The sequence below is a fragment of the Antennarius striatus genome, chromosome 23, assembly GCF_040054535.1.
Source record: "Antennarius striatus isolate MH-2024 chromosome 23, ASM4005453v1, whole genome shotgun sequence".
NCBI classification, from domain to species: Eukaryota; Metazoa; Chordata; class Actinopteri; order Lophiiformes; family Antennariidae; genus Antennarius; species Antennarius striatus.
In genome coordinates, this window is record NC_090798.1 from 9,779,807 (window position 1) to 9,806,903 (window position 27,097).

At 49.3% G+C, this 27,097-nt stretch overlaps 5 protein-coding genes across 12 annotated transcripts; 3 read left to right on the top strand and 2 right to left on the bottom strand.

Annotated features, from left to right (window-relative positions):
- The first annotated feature begins 372 nt into the window (after positions 1 to 372).
- Positions 373 to 12,159, top strand: LOC137590766 (FHF complex subunit HOOK-interacting protein 1A-like). The gene is made up of 19 exons (XM_068308541.1): positions 373 to 761; positions 1,180 to 1,578; positions 1,657 to 1,828; positions 1,893 to 2,114; positions 2,198 to 2,360; positions 2,648 to 2,759; positions 3,311 to 3,412; positions 3,506 to 3,562; positions 3,639 to 3,725; positions 3,812 to 3,979; positions 4,049 to 4,128; positions 4,400 to 4,566; positions 4,637 to 4,742; positions 4,971 to 6,094; positions 6,349 to 6,527; positions 6,603 to 6,723; positions 7,224 to 9,377; positions 11,955 to 12,035; positions 12,108 to 12,159. The coding sequence occupies exons 2-17, from the start codon at positions 1,474 to 1,476 to the stop codon at positions 7,436 to 7,438; spliced, it is 3,180 nt and encodes a 1,059-aa protein (XP_068164642.1). The 5' UTR covers positions 373 to 761; positions 1,180 to 1,473; the 3' UTR covers positions 7,439 to 9,377; positions 11,955 to 12,035; positions 12,108 to 12,159.
- Positions 10,132 to 11,201, bottom strand: LOC137590771 (GTP-binding nuclear protein Ran). Its single transcript, XM_068308554.1, has one exon. It carries the CDS (start codon positions 11,074 to 11,076, stop codon positions 10,429 to 10,431), a length of 648 nt encoding a protein of 215 aa, XP_068164655.1. The 5' UTR covers positions 11,077 to 11,201; the 3' UTR covers positions 10,132 to 10,428.
- LOC137590772 (uncharacterized) lies at positions 12,085 to 15,558 on the top strand. The gene is made up of 8 exons (XM_068308555.1): positions 12,085 to 12,265; positions 13,185 to 13,281; positions 13,356 to 13,385; positions 13,471 to 13,550; positions 13,619 to 13,709; positions 13,833 to 14,090; positions 14,197 to 14,328; positions 14,437 to 15,558. The coding sequence occupies exons 4-8, from the start codon at positions 13,494 to 13,496 to the stop codon at positions 14,559 to 14,561; spliced, it is 663 nt and encodes a 220-aa protein (XP_068164656.1). The 5' UTR covers positions 12,085 to 12,265; positions 13,185 to 13,281; positions 13,356 to 13,385; positions 13,471 to 13,493; the 3' UTR covers positions 14,562 to 15,558.
- Positions 15,559 to 15,692: 134 nt separating this feature from the next.
- LOC137590767 (GRB2-associated-binding protein 1-like) lies at positions 15,693 to 24,523 on the bottom strand. Of its 6 annotated transcripts, none has more exons than XM_068308543.1 (12): positions 24,227 to 24,523; positions 22,691 to 22,819; positions 22,345 to 22,522; positions 22,124 to 22,268; positions 21,581 to 21,996; positions 18,451 to 18,533; positions 18,117 to 18,223; positions 17,686 to 17,873; positions 17,531 to 17,609; positions 17,323 to 17,452; positions 17,080 to 17,214; positions 15,693 to 16,987 (listed from the first exon to the last, which is right to left on the bottom strand). In XM_068308543.1, the coding sequence occupies exons 1-12, from the start codon at positions 24,296 to 24,298 to the stop codon at positions 16,799 to 16,801; spliced, it is 1,851 nt and encodes a 616-aa protein (XP_068164644.1). In that variant the 5' UTR covers positions 24,299 to 24,523; the 3' UTR covers positions 15,693 to 16,798. The 6 variants fall into 6 exon arrangements, with proteins under 6 accessions (XP_068164644.1, XP_068164643.1, XP_068164647.1 ...); XM_068308542.1 differs by having other exon boundaries at positions 17,686 to 17,951; positions 24,227 to 24,522; XM_068308546.1 differs by having other exon boundaries at positions 17,686 to 17,951; positions 21,863 to 21,996; positions 24,227 to 24,520.
- A 146-nt stretch (positions 24,524 to 24,669) lies between these two features.
- On the top strand, positions 24,670 to 26,639 carry LOC137590770 (uncharacterized). 3 transcript variants are annotated; one of them, XM_068308553.1, is made up of 3 exons: positions 24,670 to 25,144; positions 25,572 to 26,049; positions 26,232 to 26,639. In XM_068308553.1, exons 2-3 carry the CDS (start codon positions 25,574 to 25,576, stop codon positions 26,239 to 26,241), a joined length of 486 nt encoding a protein of 161 aa, XP_068164654.1. In that variant the 5' UTR covers positions 24,670 to 25,144; positions 25,572 to 25,573; the 3' UTR covers positions 26,242 to 26,639. The 3 variants fall into 3 exon arrangements, with proteins under 3 accessions (XP_068164654.1, XP_068164652.1, XP_068164653.1); XM_068308551.1 differs by having other exon boundaries at positions 25,572 to 26,639; XM_068308552.1 differs by having other exon boundaries at positions 25,708 to 26,639.
- Positions 26,640 to 27,097: the final 458 nt, after the last annotated feature.

A 27,097-nucleotide genomic window follows, 5' to 3' on the forward strand; every position in this document is an offset into this window, starting at 1 on the left:
GAGTACTAACATAAAAGGTACTTTTACTCAGCTGACAGTAGAAGTACAGTACTAACATAAAAGTACTAACTTTAGTACTGTACTTCGATCACTTGCAGTTCCGTGTGTCGCCACCAGATAGCAGCACTGACTTGATGCTCAGTAAGATGGATGGATGGATGGATGGATGGATGGATGGATGGATGGATGGATGGATGGATGGATGGATGGATGGATGGATGGATGGATGGATAGATAGATAGATAGATAGATAGATAGATAGATAGATAGATAGATAGATAGATAGATAGATAGATAGATAGAATTACTAGGATGTAAATATAATCAGGCAGGTACTCAAAAGTAGGTGAAACTGTGGGGCGTGGTTAGCCGTGCGGGGGGCGGGGCCAGCTGGTATCCTAGCAGTCACTACGCTGATTGACGGCTGAGAGGTTTAAACCCTATGAAGCAGAGCGGCTAGAGAGCACCGAGCTCTGGCCTGAAGTGGACTCTAGTTAGGTACTATTGGACTCTAGTTCAGTTCTGTGGACTCTGGTTCGGTTCTACTGGAATCTGGTTCTGCTCTACTGGACTATGGTTCAGTTCTAGTGGACTCTGGTTCAGTTCTATAGACTCTGGTCCAGTTCAGGACCCAGCCCAGGTAAGTCAGCACCGGACCGTTGGGACTATTTACAGCAGAACCGGCGTCACATGACCGACCGGAGGATGAACACCTCACAGCTCGCTGATCGATAACGGGAATCGATCGATCAATACGGCAGGTAGGAAGTGGTTCATTCCAGTCCAGGTATGTTTGGAACGAGAGATGTGACGTCACAGGGACGAGGACCGGGCCCCTGACTCACCTGTGATGTCTGACGACGTGATGTGTTCAGGGTCATGAAGAATGTAATTTGACTTTTACTTATTACCCGCGTCCTGTGATGTCACAGCGCGGGTGGGAGGGGGCGTCACAGAAATATTAATTCCAGCAAATCTAAAGTCACGTGGTGCGTTCAGGATTTTGGTGATTAATGACGTTTTTACTGTGATCGACTCACACAGACGTACACACACACACACACACACACACACACACACACACACACACACACACACACACACACACACACACACACACACACACTTGCTGATCCAAACGGGTAATTGAACCCAAATCCTCCCATGTGGCCCTCACAGAGATTAGAACCCAGATGGTGGAGGATCAGCGAGGCTGCGCTGCGTTCAAGGTTCAGGAATTCTCGGATAACCCCAGTGGGAGTTCATGGAATGTCTTGGAACGCCCTGGGTGGGACCGGGACCTGTTCCTGTTTGCTTGTTGCTGCTGAGGACCCTCACTTCCTGCTTCCGCCTCCTGCCTGCCGCGTCTTTCCCGGGACGTCCTGTTTGAGGTCTTGATGCGTTCGGGGCTGGTGGGACGTTTGACCACTCATCTGAACCGGATCATGCTCTAACCGCCTGACCGTCGTCAGGATGATGGCCTCCATGGTTGCCAGGGGCAACCCGAGGAAGCCTCTCACACTGAGGGGGGTGGACCCCGCCACGTGTATGATCGTATTCAAGAACCACTGGGCTCAGGTAATTTGGTTGATCCATCAATCGATTGATTGATAGATTAATTGATTGATCTTCCTCTTCCTCTTCCTGTCTCTGCAGGTGCTGAAGATCCTAGAGAAACATGAGCCGGGTCGGACCTCTGTCGGTGCGCTGAGCTTCCGGGCAGGTCACGCCAAGGGGTCGCGTCCCATCCCGGCCGACGAGGCCAGCGCGGTGCAGAACTACGTGGAACACATGCTGTTCCTGTTGATGGAGGAAGAGGCGGGGCAAGGTAAGACGCAGCATAGTGCTGTTTTACCCGGGTGTGTGTGGGGCCTCATGCGTAGCATCTTTAGGGGGCGCCATGGGGCCCATCCTGGAGCTGGTGGTGGCGGACGGCGTGATGGAGCGGCTCTTCCTGTGGAGCCTGAGGAGGCAGTTCACCGACGACATGAAGCTGGAGCAGCTCCGCATGTACCAGCGGCTGCTAGGCCACGCCCACCAGCCACTGCTGCACCACAAGCCAGTGCTCCGCCCCCTGATGATGCTTCTGGCGTCCTGCGCTGGAGCCGCGACAGGTGAGCCCCACGAGTTAACGGTCTAGCGCCACATTCTCTCTGATGGAAGACGTTAACCATCTGGTCACCTGTGCCTCCCACAGACAGCGGCGGGGTGGTGGAGGCGGAGCTTGTCCTCTTGTTAAACCAGCTTTGTGAGGCGCTGGTGAAAGATCCGTCAGTCCTGGAACTGTTCTTCCACACCAGTGAGGACCAGGGCGCGGCTAATTTCCTATTGTTCTCCCTGCTCATCCCCTACACACACAGGTACACACATGCAGGTACACACATGCAGGTGCACGCATAGGTACATACACACACAGGTACACACACACACACACACACAGGTACACGCATAGGTACACACACAGGTACACACATACTCAGGTACACCAACACAGGTAAAAACTGCTACACACAGGTACACACCTACAGGTACACACAAACATTGGTACACACACAGGTACTCACACACACGCATACAGGTACACATACACACAGGTACACACACTGGCAGGTAAACGTACACTCCTAGCTGGTCTCTGGTCTCTCAGACAGGGTTCCGTCGGGCAGCAAGCCAGAGATGCTCTGCTGCTCATCATGACTCTGACGGCGTCAGAACCTCGAGTTGCCCAACACATCGCTGACAACACCTACTTCTGCCCTGTAAGTACACACACACACACACACACACACACACACACACACACACACTCACACACACACACACACACACACACACACACACACACACACACACACACACACACACACACACACACACACACACACACACACAGAGTGAAGTAAGGAAACAGTCCAGGAAACATGGTTTGCTTATTTCTGTCCTTCAGAACAGAACCTCTGTGTGTGTATGTGTGTGTGTGTGTGTGTGTGTGTGTGTGTGTGTGTGTGTGTGTGTGTGTGTGTGTGTGTGTGTGTGTGTGTGTGTGAGAGAGAGAGAGAGAGAGAGTGTCTGTGTGTGTGTGTGTGTGTTTGTCAGATTTAAGACCATGTAATGCTCTGACCTCAATCTTTATGGTGAGCAGGGATTGGCTCCTTCAGACAGGGATTAGTGATGCTGTACCTGATTGGACAGTCGCCAGATTGTTGACAACACAGCTGCCGTTGATGATGTTATTGTTATTATTGTTTAGGGGGATGTTTGTCCCTTTGCTTCCTGTCCACATGCTGAGCTAATCTGCGCATGTCCACAGGTGCTAGCTACCGGTCTGTCTGGCCTCTACTCCTCTCTTCCAACTAGGCTGCAGGTCTACAGCGAGGACTGGCACTGTCTGGACCTGTCGGATTGGCAGCAGGTAACCATGGCAACTAAACAGTCACCAACAACAAATAACAGGTTAGCCAAACTGAGTTTGGGTTGGTCGTGTTGATACCACTCCTGCCAACAGGTTCCGGCCCTTGTCCACTTCCTGCACTCACTGGACTTCTGCAGTGCCGTTACCAAGGTAACAAAGACAAACACAAACAGTCATCAACAGTGCCACACACGGTTGTCTCTGAGCCTGTCCCCACCTCTTTCAGGTTGCTCATCCCTCCATCCGGTCCCAGCTGCTGGGTTACATCTATAACGGCTTCCTGGTCCCGGTGTTGGCTCCAGCCCTGCATAAGGTACTGCCCCCAGTCTCTATCCTGTCTCTGGTCGTCAGTGGGGGGCTCAGGTGACAGATTCATGCTAATGTCCACCTTTATGCTAGTTGACAGTGGAGGAGGTGATGACAACCACGGCATACCTGGACCTGTTCCTGCGCTCTGTCTCTGACCCCGCCCTCCTCCAGACCTTCCTGTCCTTTGTCCTGCTGCACACCCACGACGGCGTCCTCATCCTGGACACGCTGGTCAGCAGGGTCAACACACCTTTCCAGGTAAGACCAAAACAGCGTTTGACTACCCTTTAGCCGGGGGTGACCGCTGACCTGTTGCGTTTCTCTCAGCTCGGGACGGTGTCACTGGCTCTGTTCCGTACTCTGATCGGTCTCTTCTGTGAAGACGTGATGTTGCAGCTGGTGTTCAGGTAAGTCCATAAGTGCTTAGCTGGCAGGAGTGCTTAGCATATCAGTTAGTAGAATCTGAAGAGACTTCGTAGCGATTAATCTCCTTCGGCAGACTCTCTAGAAAGGACATTGAAACTTTCTAGCATCCTCAAAGGCCGAATCTGAAGCGACTTTATTCTTTACAATGAAAAGTCCTCAAGTTGCTACAGGTTCGACCTCTGAAATTGACGATACCCTGGATCCAGTCTCTAGGTTGTGTTGTCCAATAAGAGGGTGGTCCCTGTGCCTCAGGTACCTGATTCCCTGCAGTCACCTGAGCAGGAGGCAGTACCGCTCCCTATCCCAGAAAGACTACTACTCTTCCAGCGCATCCTCCTTCCTGGTTCTCATGCCCTCCTGGTGTCCCGGAAACCTTGGCATCATCAACCCAGAGCACATCCATTGGCCCAAAGGAGCAGGTTGGTATACCCAACACACTAAGACCCGACGGTTTAACATATAGCGGTCCTGACTGGACTTTTCCATCAGAACTCTGGGACAGCGTTGGATACTGTCGGGGTTCTGACTTCCTGATGGATGTGAACTACCTCCATTACCTGTGGGACGCCAGCATGGCCATCTCCACTTCACAAAGGTGAGTCTCTACTGGACCACTGGACCAGTCAGGGTATGGATGGTGGGTTTTTAGGTAAGGCGGTTCCCTACACACCAATAGTGTTGGTTTCACTGGTCGGGTTGCCTGACCTCCCTAGACAAGAGATGGGGGGTCTATATGAACTGAACCCGGCTCAGGCAGGGCCAGGGTTACCTTCTCGTAGAATTTTAACACAGTCCAGTTCTGATGGCACTTGCTTTCCCATAGGGCCTGTCAGTTCTGGTCAGCGCCATACGACGGGGTTAACCCTTCCCCTAAAGGATACCGATCCAACACGCCAGGTCACAACCTAGAGGATGAGGAAGAACTGGTACCGCAAAGCAAAAGGGAGTCAATGTGCTCCTTGTTGGTTGCCCCTTCCTCTGTGGCCCTGTCCCCTGACTTGTCTTCCTCAGACACTGTCACCATGGGCAACCAAACGGGAAGAGCCAGCTCCGCCCTGGAGCTAGAGTGGGATGACTTCTTTGCAGATGATGACCCTTCATTGTCGGGGATGATAGACAAGGCCCTAGCAAATGTTAGCATGGGCACGGAATTAGACAGGCGCACCTCTACACCTGCTCCTCCTTGGCACATCCAAGAGATGCGAAGAACCGCCACCAGAATGGTGCACGGTTCGTACATCGAGGAGGCAGAGTTTCAGGATGACGTCATGGTGTACAATCTGGTTGCTCAGGAGGACACGAAAGCGGCCATGTTGGAGCGAGTTACAGCGGCAAACCGACAAAGAGGCTTTGACATGTCCAGCGGCCAACTGGTGAAAACAGGAAGGACTGTCATGGAGGCAATTAATGACATCATTTTTACAAGTAGGAGGACTCAGGATGGCGGGAAAGAGGAGAGAGGATGGAGTGAAGACGAAGAGATGTGGGGAAAGGAAGAGGACGAAGATGAGAAGAAGATGACGGACGAATGTGAGGACACAGTTGTAGACGTGAAGATGTTCAAGCAAAAGTCCACAATGAGGGACCGCCCACCTGAGACTCAGCTGCCCAATGGCCTCTCTGATGCTGTGTCACATGACCCACTGCAGTCTCCCAATAACATCGTCACAATTAACGATGACTTCCTGTCCCGATATAGCGAGCTCATGCTCTCTTTAGGTGTGGAGCCAGACTGTGATGACATCATCGATGACATCAGCACATTCAGGAAGCGTGTCAGAGTGCTGAGGAAGAAGATGGAACAGGAGGAAGGACTTGGCGAGGAAACTTTTTTCAGCTGCTCCAGTAACGATAGAGATGAAGAAGAGGAAGAGGAAGAAGAGGAGGTTGAGGTGATGGAAGAGGAGGAGAAGGTGCAGAGGAAGAGGGGCGGAGTTCCATTTACAGGTGTGTGTTTGTGGGTAAAGATGCTTCATGGAGCAAAAAACGTCCTGAAGGTTCTGTCTTTAGCTGGTCTGCAGCCAGCGCGACAGCTAGCTAACGTTAGCTGGTTTGCAACCAGCGTGACTGCGAGCTAATGTTTACTGGTCTGCATCCAGCACGACAGCTAGCTAATGTTACCATGTCAGCTCAATAGACACAAACAAGAATGCGTCAGGTCACCGTTGATCTTAGATGTGTAATTTCCAATGATGCCTCAGGTCCTTTCATCAGCGTCCTGCTGTCCCGCCTGGAGAACCTTCTAGAGAACCCCATCGCCGTGAACCTGCTGGTGACGGGCATCCTGGCTCAGCTGACGTCGTACCCTCAACCTCTGCTGAGGTCATTCCTGCTCAGCCCAGACTCTGACCACCCCCCTAACATTCGAACGCTGCACCAGGTAAAGGCATCACCTGTGCCTCACGTTACTACTTCCTGTCTGCCACATCACTTGGAATCCCATGTCGTCCTGTAGGTGCTGTCGGCGGTGGGGGCTCAGATAGAGGACTACATGGCGGCAAGGCCGGACTACCCTGCCCTGGTGATTCAGGCCTGGAAGTTCCTGTTGGCGAAAGACCAAGAGAGGAAGTTCAGAGGTAACAGAAAGCTTTTGAATAGAACCTTCTTCTGGACAGGAAGTTAAAAACAAGTCTTTAAATGTAGGGACATGCCCCACCTGAGGACACCCGATGGACCTCAAAGAGTAGTCAAGCAGTGTAGCTACCGTTAGCAATGCTGAGTGAAGCTGAACCCTCTTTTAGCGAGACATCAACATCTTTATGACATCATCGCATGACTGAATAGCTGATTGGTGTAGACATTGTTAAGTGATATCGCTGTCGCAGCTAAAGTTAGCAAATGTTAGCCAGAAAGGCACTTTTAACGTGCTGGTTATTCGCTAAAACAGGAAGGAGTTTCTTACGCTGAATGGATTTATTTTTCTTTACTTGACGTCATTGTGTTGCTGCTGAGAGAATAATGTCCAATAGGTTCTTATTCTGGTTCTGGGTCTTGTCTAGAACTTCTACACACGCTCAGAAGTTGTGGGATGCTAAGTTATCGTGTTTGAAGCCTAACGTTTCCTCTTTGGCCTCAGAGTTCCTCCAGCCTCAGGATGGTGACATCATCCTGGACCTGTCACTCCCCAACGGTTCTTTGAGGAAGACTCTGGCTCCACCTCCTCCTGGCATCCTGCCACCCTGCCCTCCAATCCCTTCTCAGGACAAGAGCCGCGTGTTCGCCATCATTCTGTACGCAGAGTTCCTGAAGGAGCTGGCCGCCGTCGCCCAGGAGCACAGCATCACAGCCTGAGGGGGTGCGGGAGTGATTGGGTGACGGGGGTGACAGGGACTTATGGGAGTGATGGGAGGTGACGGGAGTGTCAGAAGGGACGAGAAATGACGGGAGTGATGACAAGTGACATGGAGCAACAAGGAGTGACGAGGAGTGACGAGGAGTGATGGAGGCATGGGGGTGAAGGGGTGAGGGGCGGGGCTACAGAGACACAAACATGAATGACTCAATCAAGTTTTATTTATATAGCGCTTAATCATGGCAAAAGACATTTCAAAGCCCTTTAACAGACAGGAATAATGCAACTGGACCCTCCAGAGCAAGCATAAGCGGCAGTGATGGGGAAAAACTCCCTCCTTGAGGAAGAAACTCTGGGCAGGACCCAGACTCTTTTAGGCGGCCATCCGCCTTGACTGGTTGGGTGGAAAAGAAATAAAATGAAGATAAGGGCAGGGTAAGAGACAGAGAAGGAGAGTGGAGATAGGCCAGATAGAGTCATTGTCTTTATGGTCATAGTTACAAGATTTGACGCAGGCGCTGAATTGGGACGGGAAAGTCAGGCTTTGTTCACCAACTTCTGGGTTGTTGCCTTCAATACATGTTCTCCATCATGTAGTTGGTTAATTCATGGCACAATTACAGCTACATGGATGACTGTATGATGGCATGGAGGAAGAAAGGCAGCAGGACCCCAACCGATGGTTAGGTGAGGAGTGATACTGGTGGGATGGGAAGAGCATGAATTATTTTCCTGCTCCAGCGTTTGGATTTTCCCATCTAATTTCTGTGTTGATAATTTTAAATTTGAGATTCTTTATTTTTTGGTTTTGTTGTTATTTGTATTGATTTGTTGTGATTTGCACATCTTGTTGACATAAAACCAGTTTGAGCTCTGTAGCAGCCATTTTTAATTCAAGCTCCTCCAATTCAGGAAGGGGATACTAATCAAATGCGACGCAGCTTCTCCTCCTGTTGTTTGTTTGTTTTTGTTTGTTGCGTTTGAATTCTATATGAAGAACTTTGATGACAGGTCAAGAGAGGGGCGTGTGGATCAGGTGTGACCTTTGATCCAGGTCGCCACCAGTCCGTCATCTAGTTTGAAAGTTAAATCTTCTCATTGTTGTCTTTTGGTTGTCATGTGACCAGTTCCACACACAAGCATTATGGGATGGACTGACTTACTGAGAAGGTCAGGCGTTCGGTAGTCCTACTGCTGCCTCCTGCTGGTTGGTCACCACCACAACACGTTCATTTAAAGCATTCAAATCAAGTCAGTGGACGTGGTGAGGGACGTGGAGGAAAACCATTGTTGATCAGCAATCAATTTATCCGGAGGAAAACCACTGCTGATCAATAATCAATCAGGAAACAATTGCTAACATGGAACTTTGCGGGTTCCATCAGCATGCCGTTCCTTCTGCTGACACCTACACTGAACGCTGACGTTGTCATGGAGATGCTCTGAGCGGCTTGTTTCACACCCAGCTGGTCCTGCGGTGGAGCTAGCATCCTGTGTTGCTATGCAGCTAGCGCTGCGGTTGATGACTCACTTCCTGTCTGGTACTGACAGGTCTGGTGGGGGGTTGGGGGTGCAGCCTCCCCCAGACACTATTCCTGGTTCTGGTCCTGATGTGGTCAAGCTCTGGGTTTCAGAACAGAACCAAACAGTTCCTGGACTACAAGAACCAGGACCTGGTCCGGTCTGCATCTGGATGGCCAGCGAGTGTTCGGGAGACACAAAAAGTGAAAAAGAAAAAACAGGATGAGAGAGACAGAGAGAGAGAGAGAGAGAGAGAGAGAGAGAGAGAGAGAGAGAGAGAGAGAGAGAACAGAGTTGGTGAGCAGAGAGAGGAAGAGAAGAACAGGGTTCTCTGGAGGAACCAGCTTGTCATTGTAGAGTCTTCTGATTCGTTCCTGGTCGTTGTGATGAAGGTCTGCAGTCGTCTCTTCTTCCTCGGTCAGTTCAAACTTCAACTTATGAAATCCAAACAGAAAAGCTGAACTCCTCTTTATGCAGAACCTGAAGCTGAACCTGAACCACTTGAAAATATATTGAATTCATTATTGATTTATAGGATCTATTAGGTTGAAGTTATAAAATTAAAATATGTTTACTTCACTTCCTTGTTTTGCAAAATGATTCAACTTTTCTTTGTGTGAAAATATATACATATATGTGCATATATACGTATACGTGTGTGTGTGTGTGTGTGTGTGTGTGTGTGTGTGTATGTGTGTGTGTGTGTGTGTGTGCGTGTGCGTGTGCATGTATGTACGGTATACAGTGCGGCCAACAAGTATTGGGCCACCTAAAAATTTGCAAGTTCACCCATTTGATTTGTAATTTTCATCATCTTGATGTGAACTCATGATGAAAATTACAAACCTCTCTTATCTTTTTAAATGGGTGAACTTGCAAATTTTTTAGGTTGCCCAGTACTTATTATACTGTATATTACATGAGTGTGTGTGTGTGTGTGTGTGTGTGTGTGTGTGTGTGTGTGTGTGTGTGTGTGTGTGTGTGTGTGTGTGTGTGTGTGTGTGTGTGCACACGGCGTGTCGGAAACAGCAGTTTGTTTTCTTGTGACGGCGAAGAAAAAAAGAAAATGAAGTCTGATATTTTTTTTCTTTCTGTGGAATTTCCACAGGTTCCTGCTCTTCTTCTTCTTCTTCTTCTTTTTCTTCTTCTTTTTTTTATTTTTTATTTTTTTTATTCTGAGAACGTTTTTATTCAAATTTTTATTCCCCTTAGTGTGTCCAATACACCATACAACAGCATTATGTGGGCTGGGTAAGTGCAGTGGAGAGTGCTCAATGATGAAAATTAGCATGTTACCATGCCGACAGCAACACTAGGGTGGGTGTGTTTTTAACAGTGACATTAGAACCACAACTTTTTCACAAAGTTTTTAAATTTTAAAACAAAAAGAAAAATCTGAGGGGATATTACAGTAAGGGGCGCAAAACAACTTCCTGTCCACAGTCGGGGTCTTCGGGGAACAAACAGGTTAGAGATCATCTTCTTCGTCTGGGAGTGCCGTTTGTGATGCAATAGTAAGCTCTTGTTCATACTTCGCAACAAGGGACGGGTCAAGAAGGACCTCTGGTGGAGCGAGAGCAGGCATTTCCACAAACTCCAGGTTAGGGTCACCAATCAACTTTCTTGCTAGCCACAGGAAAGGTTTCTCAAAGTTGTAGTTACTCTTGGCAGAAATGTCATAGTACTGCAGGTTCTTCTTGCGGTGAAAAACAATGCTCTTAGCTTTGACTTTCCGGTCTTTAATATCAACCTTGTTGCCACATAGGACGATGGGAATGTTCTCACAGACACGAACCAAGTCACGATGCCAGTTGGGTACATTCTTGTAAGTGACTCGAGAGGTGACATCAAACATGATGACAGCACACTGAGCTTGAATGTAGTAGCCATCTCTCAGGCCCCCAAACTTCTCCTGACCAGCGGTGTCCCAAACATTGAACTTGATAGGTCCTCTGTTGGTGTGGAAACTCAGCGGGTGTACTTCTACCCCCAGGGTGGCGACATATTTCTTCTCAAACTCTCCCGTGATGTGCCTTTTAACAAAAGTCGTTTTACCAGTGCCTCCATCTCCCACCAAGACGAGCTTGAAACACGCCACCGGATTACACTGTGCCATTTGGTCTGTATGAGTTTCGTGCTATCGGTGTCGTCCCGAAAAGAGAAAAGAAGTAAATGGCTGCGTTCGCGGGAGATTCAGCGTGGACTATAAACCTTCTTCTTCTTCTTCTTCTTCTTCTTTTCCTTTTGGCTTTTCCCTTCAGGGGTCGCTACAGCGAATCAGTTGCCTCCATGTAACCCTGTCGTCTGCATCCTCTTCTCTCACGCCAACTACCTTCATATCCTCTTTCACTACATCCATAAACCTCCTCTTTGGACTTCCTCTAGGCCTCCTGTCTGGCAGTTCAAAACTCAACGTCCTTCTACCAATATATTCACTATCTCTCCATCTCAGACTGTCCTCTCTGACTGAATCTCCAAAACCTCTAAAATGTGCTGTTCCTCTGATTTAGTCATTCCTGATCCTATCCTTCCTGGTCACTCCCAGAGAGAACCTCAGCATCTTCATCTCTGCTACCTCCAGCTCTGTCTCCTGGAGGTAGCATATTTATAAAATGTATATAAAATATATAAAAAATTGTGTCTCTCCAGGGCAGCACGGTGGCGCAGTGGGTAGCACTGCCGCCTCACAACACGGCTCTGTGCGGAGTTCTCGTGCTCTCCCCGTGTCTGCGTGGGTTCTCTCTGGGTTCTCCGGCTTCCTCCCACCTCCAAAAGCATGCGCTTCAGGTTGATTGGCTGGTCCCAAATTGACCGTAGGAGTGAGTGTGTGTGTGAATGATTGTTTGTTTCTATGTGGCTCCGCGGTGCACTGGCGTCGTGCCCGGAGTGTCCCCCGCCTCACGCCCTGAGACTGCGGGGATAGGCGCCGGCTCCCCCGCGACCTGCGTTTGCGGATTAAGCGGGTTAGAAGATGAATGTGTCTCTCCATTTTAGTTCTGGCTGTGGTCCCTCCATCAGTCAGAGGACATCCTGACCAGGCTGCTGCAGCAGAGAATTATCTCAATCACACGACAGGTAGGTTCTGGTTCTGATCCAGTTTCTGTTACTAGGGACCACCATTCACATCCTGTCCTTCCTGTCCAACAGACTGGACCCAAACCTCAACAACTGAAGGGCAATCTGAGGCCCCTCCCCCCACGCTGACTCCCCGACCAGGGCAACCTGAGGCCCCTACCCCCACGCTGACCCCCCCACCTCAGACACTGACACCAGCAACACAGACCGGGTCGTTGCAAGTCTCCACGGTAACGGCTGCCACCGTTAGCTCGTAACCAGCTAACAGTGCTGTGTGAGGTGGCAGAGCTAAAACCTTGAACTTTATAGCCGCTGTTTTATTATCATTACTGAAGGATGGAACTCTGCCTCCAAAACCCACAAAATAAATTTACCTTCGCAGTAAGACCGTAAACAGCAGTTAGCAGTGGTTAGCAGCAGCTAACAGCAGTTAGCAGTAGTTAACAGTTGTTAGCAGCAGTTTTCAGCAGTTAGCAGTGGTTAGCAATGGTTAGCAGTGGTTAGCAGCAGTTTAAAAAGCGTCCATGTTCTGCTTCTGAAGAGTCTGAATAATAGTATATGGAAAGCCCCCACCACCACACGACAAATGGTGGTTAGCAGCAGTTAGCAGATAACTTGAAGCGGATGGAAGGAAATGGAAATCCTCTTCAAACGTGCTTCTCGTTGACATAAACGTTCCTCTGGATGCTGATGATGTCATGCTATGTGTCACAGACTGGGGAAGCGGGATAAATGTGATGATGATCAAATATGTAAACCTCGTGATGCGGCACGGTGGCGCAGTGGATAGCGCTGTCGCCGCACAACAAGGCGGTTTTGGGTTTGAGCCCCGCTCTGTGTGGAATTTGCATGTTCTCCCCGTGTCTGAGTGGGTTGCCTCCAGGTTCTCCAGCTTCCTCCCACATCCAAAAACAAGCACTTCAGGTTAATTGGGTGATCCCAGATTGACCATAGGAATGAGTGTGTGTGTGTGTGTGTGTGTGTGTGTGTCTGTGTGTAGCTCCACGGTGAGTTTCCCCGCCCTACGCCCTTAAACAAGCTGGGATACGCTCCAGCTCCCCGCGACCTGTGCAAGCGGACAAAGCGGGTTGAGAAAATAAATGAATGAATGTCTGCAAATCGGTGAACTCGCTCTGACGTCGTTCACAGACTCAAAATGAGACATCAGATGACGTCATCAGCAGCGCCTCGCCCGCCACGAGTCAAGCAGCTGTTTCTAAAGCAACAGGCAGCACCTCAAAAGCAGGTATACCCAAGGTCAAAAGGTCGTGACCTGGATGAACTGTTGGATCACAACTGATGTCTGATTGTCTGTTTCAGAACTTGACGGTCAGAAGGCGTCGCCCTGGGGTAAACATGTTAACGCTAACATGATTAGCAACTTTCTGACAAGGGGATGTGATCATGTGACCAATCAGCTGATTGCTCTCTACAGGTTATGTGTTCCTCGCATTGATCATGCTGGTGATCTTCGGCCTGTGCCTCATCCTCTCCCTTCTCCGGAGAGCATCCAGGGTAACTGACAGCCTTAGTGTTAGCGTTAATGGTTAATGGTCACCTGACAAGTCTTCCTCTTCCCACAGACGTACTCCTTTGACCTTCAGCGTCCGACTCCCGTGGACCGTTCTGGGAAACCAGATGGAACCTTTGAGTCTATCTACCTTGATGACCTCGGTGGGTTCTTAGTCACATGTCCACAGCTGTGACATGTAGGACGGTGCTAGCACACACTAGCATGGCGCTAACATGGTGCTAACACGATGCTAACACAACACATGTGTTTCTTTTGGCCATCAGATCAACTGTCACCAGACTACCTGGCCCATCCTCCTTTAACCAATGGCATGAGCACAGAGCCACAGGGGTGGGACTTCGATGGAGAGAATGGTACCACAACACATCCACAAGACCAGGGTGGGATCATGGAGTCAGGGGGGCGGAGCTTGTCCCAGTTCAGTGTTGCAGAAATCACTTCAGCAGCATTCAAACAGGAAATCATCCATCACCCGCCCCTTTATCATGACGACGCCCATCCTTCCTGTCCGTCGTCCTTGAGTGGGTTTGATTTATGTAAACCTGCTAACAAACAAACAAAAAAACAGCAGTGTCTCACTCCCCAACATTCGGCACACCTTCTCTGTGACTCCGCCTTTCTCTCCAGGTGCAGAAGAGCAGCCAACCCCAAACGGGATGGAGACGAGTGCCACCAGTAAGTCCTACCCCGACCCAGCATGTGAGACGTCCCCCCAGCTGAGTGGGGCGGAGCATCTGAATGAAAACAACAATAACCTGTGTGAGTAGCTAGGCTAGCTGGTTCCACTTCAGTGCTAAGCTAGGCTAAAGAGTCCAACATGACAGAATGCTGATTGGGACATCTGTGCTCTGATTGGTCGATTTGCAGCGGTCTGCTCGGGTGACCCATTTGTTGAGATCAGCCTCAATGACCCGACGTGGTGCCGCCAGCTCCTCCAACCCACCGAGGCCCCCTCCTCCTTCTCTTCATCGTCTCCTCAGCACCTTTATTGATAACCATTGGCCATGCCCCTGGATGCGATGCTTCACTTCCTGTCTGTTAGTGGCTAAGAACTAGCTCCTACCAAACTGTTTTCCTCAGATGGAACTAAAATGTGTTTGTCTGACTTTACATTTCATTCATTTCGTATTTCAGTTGTTTGTTTTATAGATTCATGAGGGAATTTCCCCCGCTGAGGGACTAATAAAGGAATGTTTTATTTTTTATCTGTTTTGAAATTTTGTCTGCAAATTTGGGCTCAGTGTTATTTCGTTTCACACTGGATTGTAGATTGATTTTGTAAAAAAATGTTTGATGTAAATAAAAGAGCTTCCACTGCTGTGATTTTCTTTCAATTATTAGAGTTTAAAGTCACTTTTCATTGTGTCCTGAAATAAAAACTTTTTCTGCTTCACTAAAACAAAGAAACTGTTGATCCGGAAACTATTTTCAGAAATGCAAGAAAATAAATGTGATAAATCTTCTATTTTAACAGCAGGCAAATATAAATCGACCTGTTAGCTTGATCTGTTAAATTGATCTGTTAGCTTACTGGGACAGTAAAGTTAATTTTAAGTGACATGTACTTTATTCATCATTATAAAAAATAGAAGAAAAAATAAATTTTATATGTGTCGCATCATCCCTTTGGTCTGAAAAGCTTAAAATCTGCGCCACAGCAGCTTTCCTCATTCAGTGGCCAAGTGGGCGTCAAATGTCATTGGTGACCAACTTAGCTTGGCAGCCATAGAAGACAAAGCATTCTACGACGCAATTAACTCTATGAATATCATGGTTACCTGCGCGGTGAATGGTTGTGTCAACAGAACATCAAGAAAACACAAAGAAAAGGACCTAGCCTTCTTCAGAATACCTTCTGGGAAGCCAGTAAGGAGATGGGGAGCACGGATAAACCGGGTCAATATGACCAACTATCCCAGGATCTGCCATGAGCACTTTACCTCGGATGATTTCCAAAGAGATTTGAAAGTAAGATCATTTACCGACAACCTATAGTATACAGTATATTCTGAATTCCCAAGGTTTAGTGGATAATTAATTCATTTCTGGACCTACTGGAGGTATTATATAAATGTTTTTATGACGAGATTATTGCGCGATTATGAAAAAGTAAACATCAAAAGTGATAGACAGGTCATTTTACTGAGAAGATCTGTGACACTGAAATAAAACATGCAAAAACAGGCCCTGATCCTTATACATTCGTAAATACAAGACATATTAATATAAACTAGAGTTGCTATTCATTCCACACAGTCCAACAGTAACGAATGGCGGCTAGCTCAATGCTAACATAATATGGAAAATCCCATTGACGGGCTAGCACTTTAGCATCGGTAGCGCGATTAACTTTTCAAAACACACAGTAAACCAAAGCGAGACATTATAACCAGTTGGATATCTCTGTCAGAATGTGATTCAGATGAAGACACCTGGGATGAGTCGCTAGATGTCAAAACTCTCATTCTCCTCAGACATCACGTGAAAACTATATTGTTCACAGGGAACTCATCCTCAGTTTCCGATGACGACGGCATTATTTCATTTCAAATCAATTGACCTGTCTATCACCTCTAATATTGTTTACTAGTAATAATGATCATTTATTGGCTGTCGAACCATCAGAATACCCTGACAGAATAATTGATCAATCAGCTGATCAATCAGATGACCAATCAATCAGCTAGACTGATCAGGGGAGCATCTGATTGGAATCTCAGTCCATTGTTATTGTCTTCAACAAAAAGAGAAGAGGCTAACTGATGCTAAGTTTGATGCCGCTTATTTACCTCCATTAATTTTGTGTTATGTTGTTGTCGCTGTTGTTATGTTATTATGTTGTGTGGTTGTGTTGTAAATGTTGTTAATCTGTTGTTGTGTTAGTGTGATATTATGTTGTTATGTTGTGTTGTTGTGCTGTTGTTATTGTGTTGCGTTGTTATGTTGTGCAGTAGAGAAATGTTTAAAAACAGCATCACAAATCTGCGTCAAACCCATAATGAAGTCTTGTATGGACCTAGCGAGCTAACAGCTACATGCTGCTGGCTACATGGTAACAGCTACATGCTAACAGCCTTGTGTGTTTAAATACTATACCATGCAGTATTGGCAACACAATATTTCTCATGCTAGCTGATATGTGGATCATCGTCAGAAATCAAGGTTTCATTGTTTGGTGATGCTAACCCTAATGCTAATGCTGTGCTGTTGTTTGTTGATGCTAACGACCTCAGTCTAGTGTTTGTCCTTCTCTGGACGTCCTCCCATCATGCCATGCTTCTATGGTGTTCCTCAGAGCTCTGGTCCTCTCAGGGTCCACCACCACGTAGTCCACATGTGAACGCCCGCCTCCTGCACGCTCCTCTGCTGCCCCGCCCATCTCGTCGCTGCCGCCTCCCTCGTCCGCCAAAGGCCGTGACTGTAAGACAATGGCGTTCAAGAGGTGTGGTCAGCAGAGACAGACAGACAGAGAGAGACAGAAAAAAGCAGACAGAGAAAGAGGCGTGTTACTTGTCTGGATGTCAATCGCCCAGCGTGGAGGTCCAAGTCCAGGTATTCCACCTGTTTATCAGTCCTGGATCGTCGTAGCAACGGGCTGCTTCTGGCTCCGCACTCTGACGCCCGGTGCAGCGTGAGCCTCAGAGACTGATGACACACAAACACAAACACACACACAAGCACATACACACACACACACATGAATGAAGGGTGGAAAAAGAGAGGGGTGAAGGTGTAGTGGGCGGAGTCTCGTACCTCCTCCCTGGTGCTGAAGCTGAGATTGGAGGTCGTCATGGCGATGTAACCCTCATCAGGGTCGTCAGAGTCAGAAGAGGGGGAGGAGCTGTGATCACTGGTTACCTGGATAGACCCACAACTTGATGGCCTGATGGACACACACACACATTTTAGTTGTTGGCCAGGATGACCAGAACCATCATCTCATGTTTACACCCAAACTTACTGTCGGGTGAAGGTTCGAGTCACAGGTGAGCGGACAGGAGGCGGGACTTCCTGCCAGTCCTCCAGAGGGATTGGTGTCACTGGGAAGGATGGACAGATGGGGTGTTCAGGTGAGGTTCAGGTGAGGATCAGGTGAGGCTCAGGTGAGTTGCTCACCTGTGTTTCGTGGCTTCAGGTTGCGGTGGACTGGGGGGCGCGTGGCCTCAGTCGTCATGAAATCCCCCCGGACCAGTGGGGTTTTAGGTGTGGCCAGACTCACAGGGGTGTTCCGAAAACCCGTGTGGGCTGGTTGGGGGACCGGCCTGCCCGGGGATGTGAGGTCAGCTGTGGTAGGGGTGGGGTCGCTGGGGAGACGAGAGGTGACAGGAGTCATGGGGACATATTTGGGCTGCTGGAGGGAGGAGTCAGAGGAAGGAGACGGCCTGAACGAGAGAAGAAGAAAACTGTTGGTTCATGATTCTAAAAAAGAAAAAACCTTCAAGGCAGCGTTTATCAGGAGGAGGAAGAGGAAAGGAGGAAGAAGAGGAGGAAGAGGAGAAGAAGATGAAGAGGAGAATCCACACATTCAGCCCTCTGTGGCGACTGACCGCGGTGCCGATGGAGGCTCGGTGGTGGCGGCGCTCATGGGAACGTAGTTCTCATCCACGTCTTCATCAGAACAGACTCCACCCAGAGGAATCAGTCCTTTATTAAACTGACAGAGACAATCCAATCCAATCCAATCCAACTTTATTTGTTAAGCACTTTTCAAACAACCACAGTCGACCAAAGTGCTGTACAGACGAATAAATAAGACATTATAGATAAAAGACAAAATGGCTCAAATATTCTAAGTAAAATAAATTAATTAAAAACATAAAAAAAGACAAAATGAAGATGGATGATGAAGATGAGCAGGATGGACGTTTGGTCTGAACTCACAAAGTAGCTGCTGAAGCTCTCGCTGAACTCAAACATCCTATTTCTGTTGGATACAGAATGGTGAACGCCAAATGACTTGCCACCTGGAGGAGGACGAGGAGGTAGAGGAGGATGAAGAAGAGGAAGAGGAGGAGGAGGAGGAGATCAACATAATAGCATTAGAAACAAATTAAACTGGGTCATTAGTGTAGAACAGATCGATGGTTCTGTTCTTCCGTGTGGGACAGTCTACACACTGGACCATTGTGGGGAGAGATGAGTCCAAGGTGACGTGGTTAAAGTCACCGGTGATGATGACGAGCGCTTCCGGGTGCCGGGTCCGAAGAGCAGAGGTGGTCCCACAGATGGTCTCTCGTGCCGTCTCAGGGTCCGCCCGTGGAGGGATGTAGACGGCGAGGACAATAACGTGTGAGAATTCACGCGCCAGGTAGTAGGGTCTGATGCTAACAGCTGCTGGCTCCAGATCGCGGTTACACAGTGTTGATTTCACCGTCACATGTCCCGGATGGCACCATCTATCGTTGGTATAGATGATTAATCCACCTCCTTTCTTATCACCAGTGGTGTTCGTGTCCCGGTCTGCTCGTACGGAGGAGAAGCCGTTTAGTCCGACTTTAGCATCTGGCACGTCACCAGTTAGCAACATCTCAGAGAACACAAACAAGCTGGTCTCCCGGTAGCGCTGTTCAGTCCTGCACAGCGCCGTCAGTTCGTCCAACTTGTTCGGTAGCGAGTTCGTGTTCCCCATGATGACGGAGGGGATGGAGGGCTTGACTCGCCTCCGGTTAGCGGCTCTAGCCGTTAGTCTAGCCCTTTCAACGCGACCCGCTTGGCATCCGTGATATCTTCGTTGGAGCAAGAGCAGGAGACCATTCAGATGCACGGTCGTCAGTGGCAACAGCTTCAGTAGCTGCATGGGCCCCAACTACCAGTCTGGTTTCCTGCCTCTCTATTTTCATCTGGTTCACCTGTCGCCCCACTAATTTCACCCAGTTCACCTGTCGACCTACTAATCTGGGGGGGGGGGGGCGGAGGGGGAGGGGGGGGGGGGCTGGCAGCTGTCTGCTATAATTGATGTTGACTTCTTGATCACCTGCTCATTATATATATCAGTCACACATCTCAGTTGCACCACCACCATCTTGCCAGCCCCCCTCACAACGCTGTTAAGGGGATTCCTCCACCTAACACCAAGGTTACCATAGCAACAGATGACAGCAAAGGAAACGAGAACCAATGCAGTCAGAGACTGCAACATCCCGCGAAACACCTGAGTTCAAAATTTTTCCCTGACCTACTTGCATAGGTCAAAGATCAAAGCTAGTGCTGTGACCCACTATCATAGATCAAAGCACCAGCTTTGATCTACAGTCTTGCTCACACTGGCCTTCTCCCTCGTCTTTCTATCTATTCCAGTTCCTGAGTGTACTGTACAAAAGTTAAAATTTGACCTTGACCTAGTTTTCTCAAAGTCAAGGTCATCATCTCATTTTCATCCCCTTTGCCGCCTGAGTAATGTGCTTTTTGTTTCTTCTTTCTATCTGCAACGGTCGCAAAGATATTTGATGGACTAACAGACAGAAGAAAGGACGAACACACAGAAACGCTGACAATTACAGTAAATCACCGCTTTGAAGCGTGATGTAATAATGTATCTGTCAGCATGTTGGTTTCTGCAGTCATTTGTACACAAGATGTACAAGAAGATACAAAGTTAGGGTGAGCCTGTGGATGATGTTAATTCTCCAGATAACTTCCCATTTACCTTTTGGGTTCCATCTGTAAGAAAATCAAGCACCCAACCAGTGAAACCTGAATCTAAACCAAAGTTGTTAAATTAGTTTTTCAACTTGCATTGGAGGATGGAGTTAAAGGCTGACGAGAAGTCAATGATAGCCTAGCAGGTTTCTTGCTGACTCAAGATGTTTATGGATATCCATGGCTTGTTGTGAGGGTATATACCGTTCAGAGTTTATACAAGGATCACCATATCCTCACCACAGGATATCCTTCTGCAAATAACGTCAGTAAGTTTGTCAATGCTGGAATTCACGTGGCAGATACTGAGGGCGGTGTGAGAACCTGTCACCGTCCTCACCTGTCCCACGTTCCCGATCACCCCTCACCTCAATGTGATGGCCGACGGTCCTTCCTTCCTCCAAAGTTCACTAAATGAACTAATTCCAGAATGTCAACAAACAATCTTTGTTCTAGGATAATCCATCGGGAACGCTCTGATCCAGTCTGAAGAACCGGCTTCAGGACCGCGTCCAGGAAACACAGACGCTAGCTAGCCTGAATTTACATCTGTCAAACCACATGTTGTCCCCATCATAAAATCAAGTTAATTCTGGCTAATGCTTATCATATTGCTAACAGGCTAGCATCAATAGGGGCTCTTGTTTCTTCACCTTTATTCATACATTTATATATAGAGGAGGAGGAGCCACCAGTGAAAGTAACAGGGTGTTGTTCTTGTCATGAGGCCTTATCCAGCTAATCCCAAACTAATCCCAAACTAATCCAAAACTAATCTCCTGTTAATAAAACCACCAAATAAAAACACACCAAGATACCAGAAGGATTGTTTATACTAATATTTGATCCAATTTACCAAAACTAGCTAGTTCAACTAGCAGTTGTACTGGTTGGACTAGCAGTTGTACTAGTTGAACTAGCAGTCGTACGTACTAGTTGAATTACTAGTTATAGCAGTAGACTCTCTTTCTCACCTGTGGGGGCGGGGCTGGTGTGACTCGAGGCTAGAGGTAAGATCAGGCCTAAAAAAGCCCGAACCAACCCAGGTCCACGGCTATTAAAGCCCAACCCGGCCCGAACCCAATCAATTAATTTGATTTGCAGGCCCAAGCCCGAAACAAACCCAAAATTACTATACAGCGCCTTCGCTGTTTTACCTAAATTACTTATTTTTTTAAGGTATTCCTTAGTTTTAATATCCACAGATCATTTGAGATGCATAATATATAAATATATATTTATTAAAAAAAGTTAGCAAAAGATAACCCCGAGTCCGACTCGACCCAAATGTAATTATTGACATTTTGAGCCCGACTCGGCCTGAATTTCGGGCCGGGTCGGGCTTGGACTTGGACTTGGCTTAAGATCTTACCTCTACTCGAGGCTCCTCCTTCTGACCTCCAAGCTGAGCAGTCTCCCTGAACAGTGGGTAGGGGCTTTTGGGGTTGTGGGGAAGGAGTCCATCCTCTGCCCCCCTCACTGGGGGCAGAGGATGGACTGCGGGGTGGTCGTGGGTGAGAGGTGGATGCTGGGCGGGGCACCTGGTAACCACTGGGGGTGCAGGACTCACCCCCCAGGGGAACCTGCACCGGAGCCAGGAGGAGTTCCAGGGAGTGTTTCCTGGGGTGAGGAGAGGGGGGACAGTGAGGTCTACCTTGCTTCGGGGGGTCAGATGTCATGGCAGCGTACAGAGACTGGTGTAGGCAAGGTGAGGAGGAAGAGGAGGAGGAGGAGGATGCCACGTAGAAGGGGGGGTTGTCCAAGTCTGTCTCAGGACCCAGAGGAGTTCTGGAGGAGGAGACACCACAGGAGAAGAGGAGGAGGAGTCGGGGGGAGGAGTCAGGAGGAGGAGTCAGAATCCGGAGGAGGAGTCAGGACTCCAGCTGTTGGAGCTTTCATCCTTCTCTGTGTTTACCTGCCGTGACTCTGAGACCACAGGTAGTCTTCCTCACTTTGCCCCTGCTGCGCTGGACCGCAGGGAGGCGGGGCCGACGCTGTAGCCAGAGCAATAGCAGCAGATGATGTCATTGCCGTGAGGGTGGTGGCAGGCGTGTCCGGAACTGAGAAGAAAGACTCAGCATCTCAAACAGGAAGCAGAACTAGAAGAAGGATGAAGGACAAGGTGGCCCCGCCCACCTCCACAACCCCCTCCAGGTGTAGGGTTGAAGCCACACAGGAGGACGATGGACGACACCCAGCGGCTCAGGTCCTCCTCCGAGTCGCACACCAGGTACCAAGTCCTGCCCGCTGTCTGCAGGTCAAACACAAAGCTGCTCCCCGCCTCCTGCTGGGGGAAGGAGAGACCAGCATCCACCTGGAGGGAGGGGGGCAGAGGAGGAGGAGAGGAGGAGGAGTAGGAAGAGGAAGAGTAAAAGGAGGAGTAGGGGGAAGAGGAGGAGTAGGAGAGGAGGAGGAGGATGTTAGCATCAGATGCTAACAGCAGTATCAGAACCCAGTCTTCTGACCTGGGTTCCAGCCTCACCTGCTGACACAAGTCGAGATTGATTGTCCTGATGGGCCGCCGTGCATGCTGGGACTTGTAGTACTGCAGGACGTCCGGCTCCCCACTCAGCCGACCGCTCCGGAGCACGAACCAGCGCCTCTTCCAGGCCTGGGGGGTTTGAGACCGGATTACATCAAATGTCCAGACCCAGGCCCAGTGTGTGTGTGTGTGTGTGTGTGTGTGTGTGTGTGTGTGTGTGTGTGTGTGTGTGTGCGCGTGTGTTGAGCTGAGGGTTCTGATCTGACTTTCCATGTTTACCAAACAGGAAGTGTCCTGATCTGGTGAACCAATCAGCTGTGCTCGTGTTGGAACAACCTCTGACTTCTGGCTCTCGTCTCTCTGTCCAGTTGTTCTCTTTGTTTCCTCTTCTCTCACCTTTGACCTCGACAGGAAGTTGACACAATGGCTTTAAGGTCACTTCCTCCAACCAACTTGAACAAGTCTGTTAAAGACCTGATGGACTCTCCCTGGTCTCTTTCTCGTCTCTTCCTCGTCTCGTTCTCGTCCTCACTTCCATCCAATCAGATGACTGGATTCGACTTCATGTAATCGTCTTTCAGAAATTTCTATTGGTCGATGGTTCAGTTACTTCCTGCTGCCTCCAGTTAGCAATGCTTTGCTAACAGAAATCACACACTACATCTGTGTTTATTGCCCCGCCTACACTTTGTTGCCACAGAAATGGCCTCTCACTCAGTTCTGCTCCTCGTCTGATGTGTGTAACAGGAAGTCAGACAAGGTTTATCCTGGACTAACGGTGTGTGTGTGTGTGTGTGTGTTTATGTATGTATGTGTGTGTGTGTCCACTTGTAGGAGTCCATCTACTGTATACAGACTGTGTCCTGCTGCCTCTGGAGAGGGATTGTGGGTAATGGAGTTCTTTCACAGAAAAGTATGAAAGAGAACATTCATTCATCTTCTAAACCGCTTAATCCGCAAACGCAGGTCGCGGGGGAGCCGGCGCCTATCCCGGCAGTCTCAGGGCGTGAGGCGGGGGACACTCCGGGCACGACGCCAGTGCACCGCAGAGCCACATAGAAACAAACAACCATTCACACACACACTCACTCCTACGGTCAATTTGGGACCGGCCAATCAAACTGAAGCGCATGCTTTTGGAGGTGAGAGGAAGCCGGAGAACCCGGAGAAAACCCATGCAGACACAGGGAGAGCGTGCGAACTCCGCACAGAGCGGGACTCGAACCCGTGTCCGCCGTGTTGTGAGGCGGCAGCGCTAACCACTGCGCCACCGTGCCGCATGAAAGAGAACAATAGGGATAAAAAAAACTTGCAGGAGATTAGCTCTACTCACCAGCAAGGCATTCCAGATATGTGTTTGTGTGTATGTGTGTGTGTGTGTGTGATTGTGTGTGTGTGTGTGTGTGTGTATTTGTTTGTTGGAGATAAAATGAAGCTGATTGGATCACGATCAGGAGGCGTGACAAAACAGGACTCAAACTAATCGTGGTACCAGACCTGGTACCACCACACAGTTCCAGTTCCTGCTGTACTCACGTGACGCCGCAGCTTCTTTTCTGGCGGTGACTTCCTCAGCCAGCCTTCACAAACCACTTCCTGTCCACTCATCCTGGTATCCCTCAAACTCTGGCTCCGCCTCCAATCAATCAGCTGTGATCGGGGCCGGTTGGCATCCAATTAAGCGTCCAATCAGGATTCCAATCAGGGATCACCATAGACCTCCTCATTCAGAGTCCTGGTCCGGCTCGGAACTGGTTGGCGGCACTCCTCTTAGGGTCTCTCCACCTCCGTCCCTCTGACTGTTTGTCACCAAACAGGAAGCCTCTGTTCTGGAATTCCTTCCCTCCTCTCCGCCCACTTCCCCTCCCCTCCTGTTCCGTTGAACAGGAAACGCCCCCTGTGGGTGTGGCGCTGTTATAACAACATGGAGCTTCTGGTCTGGAGGTCCAGGATCTTCATTTCTGAATACAGAACAGAACCTCATGTTGATGTCAGTAGAACTTGTGTCAGACTGGACCAAAAAGGAGGACCCCTCAGGACACTCATGACCTCTCAGGACCCCTCAAGGCCTCTCAGGAATCCTCAGGACCCCTCTGTACCCTCAGTACCCCAAAGGACCCTTCAAGGCCCATTATGACCCCTCAGGACCCTCAGGGGCCACCTGGTCTGCCTCTGCTTTTTGTTTGTCCAGGCCAGCGGTGACCTCAGCAGATGATGTTGCTAAGCAACGGCTGCTGTGTTGTGAACAACCACAAACGGGCGGGAGACGTGGGCCCCGGGGCCCCGTCCGTCGGCCGTCGCTCCGGTCAGATGGACACGATTTGCCTACAGGACAAACCCAGACAGTCTGAACCTGGTCCTCACATCCAGACCGACGCCATCCTGTTCCAGGCAGACTCACCTCCATCCGACGGGTCGGACGCCAGCGGCTCAGACCAACATACCACAGCTACGGTACGTCTGCCACTGCTGTTTCAATCAGCTAATCAATCAGCTAATTAATCAGCTAATCAATCAATAAATCAATCGGCTCCAGGAACTAATAGTTCCAGAAAAAGGTTTGTCAACCAACAGTTGGATTTTCAGTGTCACTGGTAGCTTCCTTACCGCCACTAGCTTCTTTAGCTTCTTTAGTTTCTGTATCTTCTTCAGGTTCTTTAGCTTTTTTAGCTTCCTTAGCTTCTGTAGCTCTGGTGAGTCGTGTTGGTCCTGATTTAAAGGAAAAGCTTTTATATTTAACTGGAATTGTGGGTGGGGCTCTGGCTGGGTTCTGAAGCGGTGTCTGTTGATGGTAAGCAGATAGGAGTGACCTAAGGGGCCCCTCAGGGGCCCCTCCTGTTGTACATCTAACGATCTCTCTGTTGTTTTTTCTATCTGTCAGTAATGTCAGCTGACTCCTCCTCCTCCCATCATGCCTCACTTCCCCCTCCCCTCTCCTCCCATCATGCCTCTCTTCCACCCCCCTCCTCCTCGTTGTTCTTCCTCTCGTGCCTGGAATCCACCTACGGCCTCGCCAGTATGGTCGCCTTCAGCGTCACCAACATCCTCTTCCTCGTCCCTCTCTATTTCCTGGTCCTGTCCCTGGGGGTGCAGCAGTTGCGGCGGAGTTTTGGGAGAGTGCTGTACAGCCACGCCGATGTCTGCACCTATAACATGGTGGTTATCGAGCTGGTGAGCATCCTGGGCTCAGCCCTCACCTGTGGTGGCATCCTGGCCGACGCCCATTGGCTGACAAAGGTCGGCATCTACCTGCTGACCGTCAACCTGTCTGCGCAGTCGATGTTCCACGTACTGACCTGTGGCGAGCGCTACCTCGCCATCGTCCACCCCATGTCTTACCGGAGCCTCCAAAGCGCCAGGTCGGTCTGGGTCCGGAACGCCACTGTAGGGGTTTCCTGGCTGCTGAGCTTTTCCTCCGCTTGGTTCATGTCCTTCCAGAATCCCTTCACTTCCACCATTCCGTCCATCTGCCTCACCGCCCTCACGTGTGTCTTTGTCTTCTACTGCTGCATCTCCGCTCTCTGCGTTCTGATTCGTCCAGGGCCAGGTGAAAGGGGCGGGACCAGACAGAGGGCGGGCCCGTCGAAGCTGAAGGCCTTCCACAACATCCTGGTCATCCTGGGAGTGCTGGTGTTCCGGTTCGTGGCGATGCTGCTCATCCCGGTAGCCTTCCTGTCCCCGGGGACAGGGTCACGGGAGAGGTGTGGCTTGTGGTTGGGGCTTGTCTGGTTCTGTCTGCCCAGCAGTCTGGTTCTGCCCCTCCTCTTCCTGTCCAGAGCGAGACAACGGGTGCGTCCGAAGAAAACCGACCAATGAGGACAAAGAACACCGCGGTCCATACGCAGGCGTGTTACCCCTAGCAACGGGCATCGCATAATAACAAGCAGCACTTGTAAACACATAAACACAGATGACACAAACAAAATGTGTGAAACTGGTTTCTTTCATTACTGTCAATAAAAATTAGTCAAAACAAAAACAACTGCTTTTGTTCTTCTGTTTGAGTCGTTGTTGTTGTTGTTGTCCTTCTGAACTCCTCAGCAGTAGTCAACCAAAAACCGTCCAAAGAGCTTCACTCCCAACTGAGTTTAGAACACATCCACCTGGGTTTAAACCCATCCCATCGGTTTTTGGTTACAGGTGTTTGTAGGTGTGTTCAGTTCGTCAGCTAATGACGTTATCTGTCAGAAAGTGATGGGTGTCTCTGGAGACGTGGCTTAAGCTAGCTAATTCGCTAGCATCTTGCCACACCAGGGGCCTGGTCTCTTTGGACCGCCGCCCATACCGGACCTTCATCCGGGTCAGAACCTCATCCAGGACCTGGTCTGGAGTTAGCTTCCTTTCCCTGTCAAACACATCACTACCTCTTGTCTTAAAGTGACAGAGCCTTTAACAACCTGCTGCCCC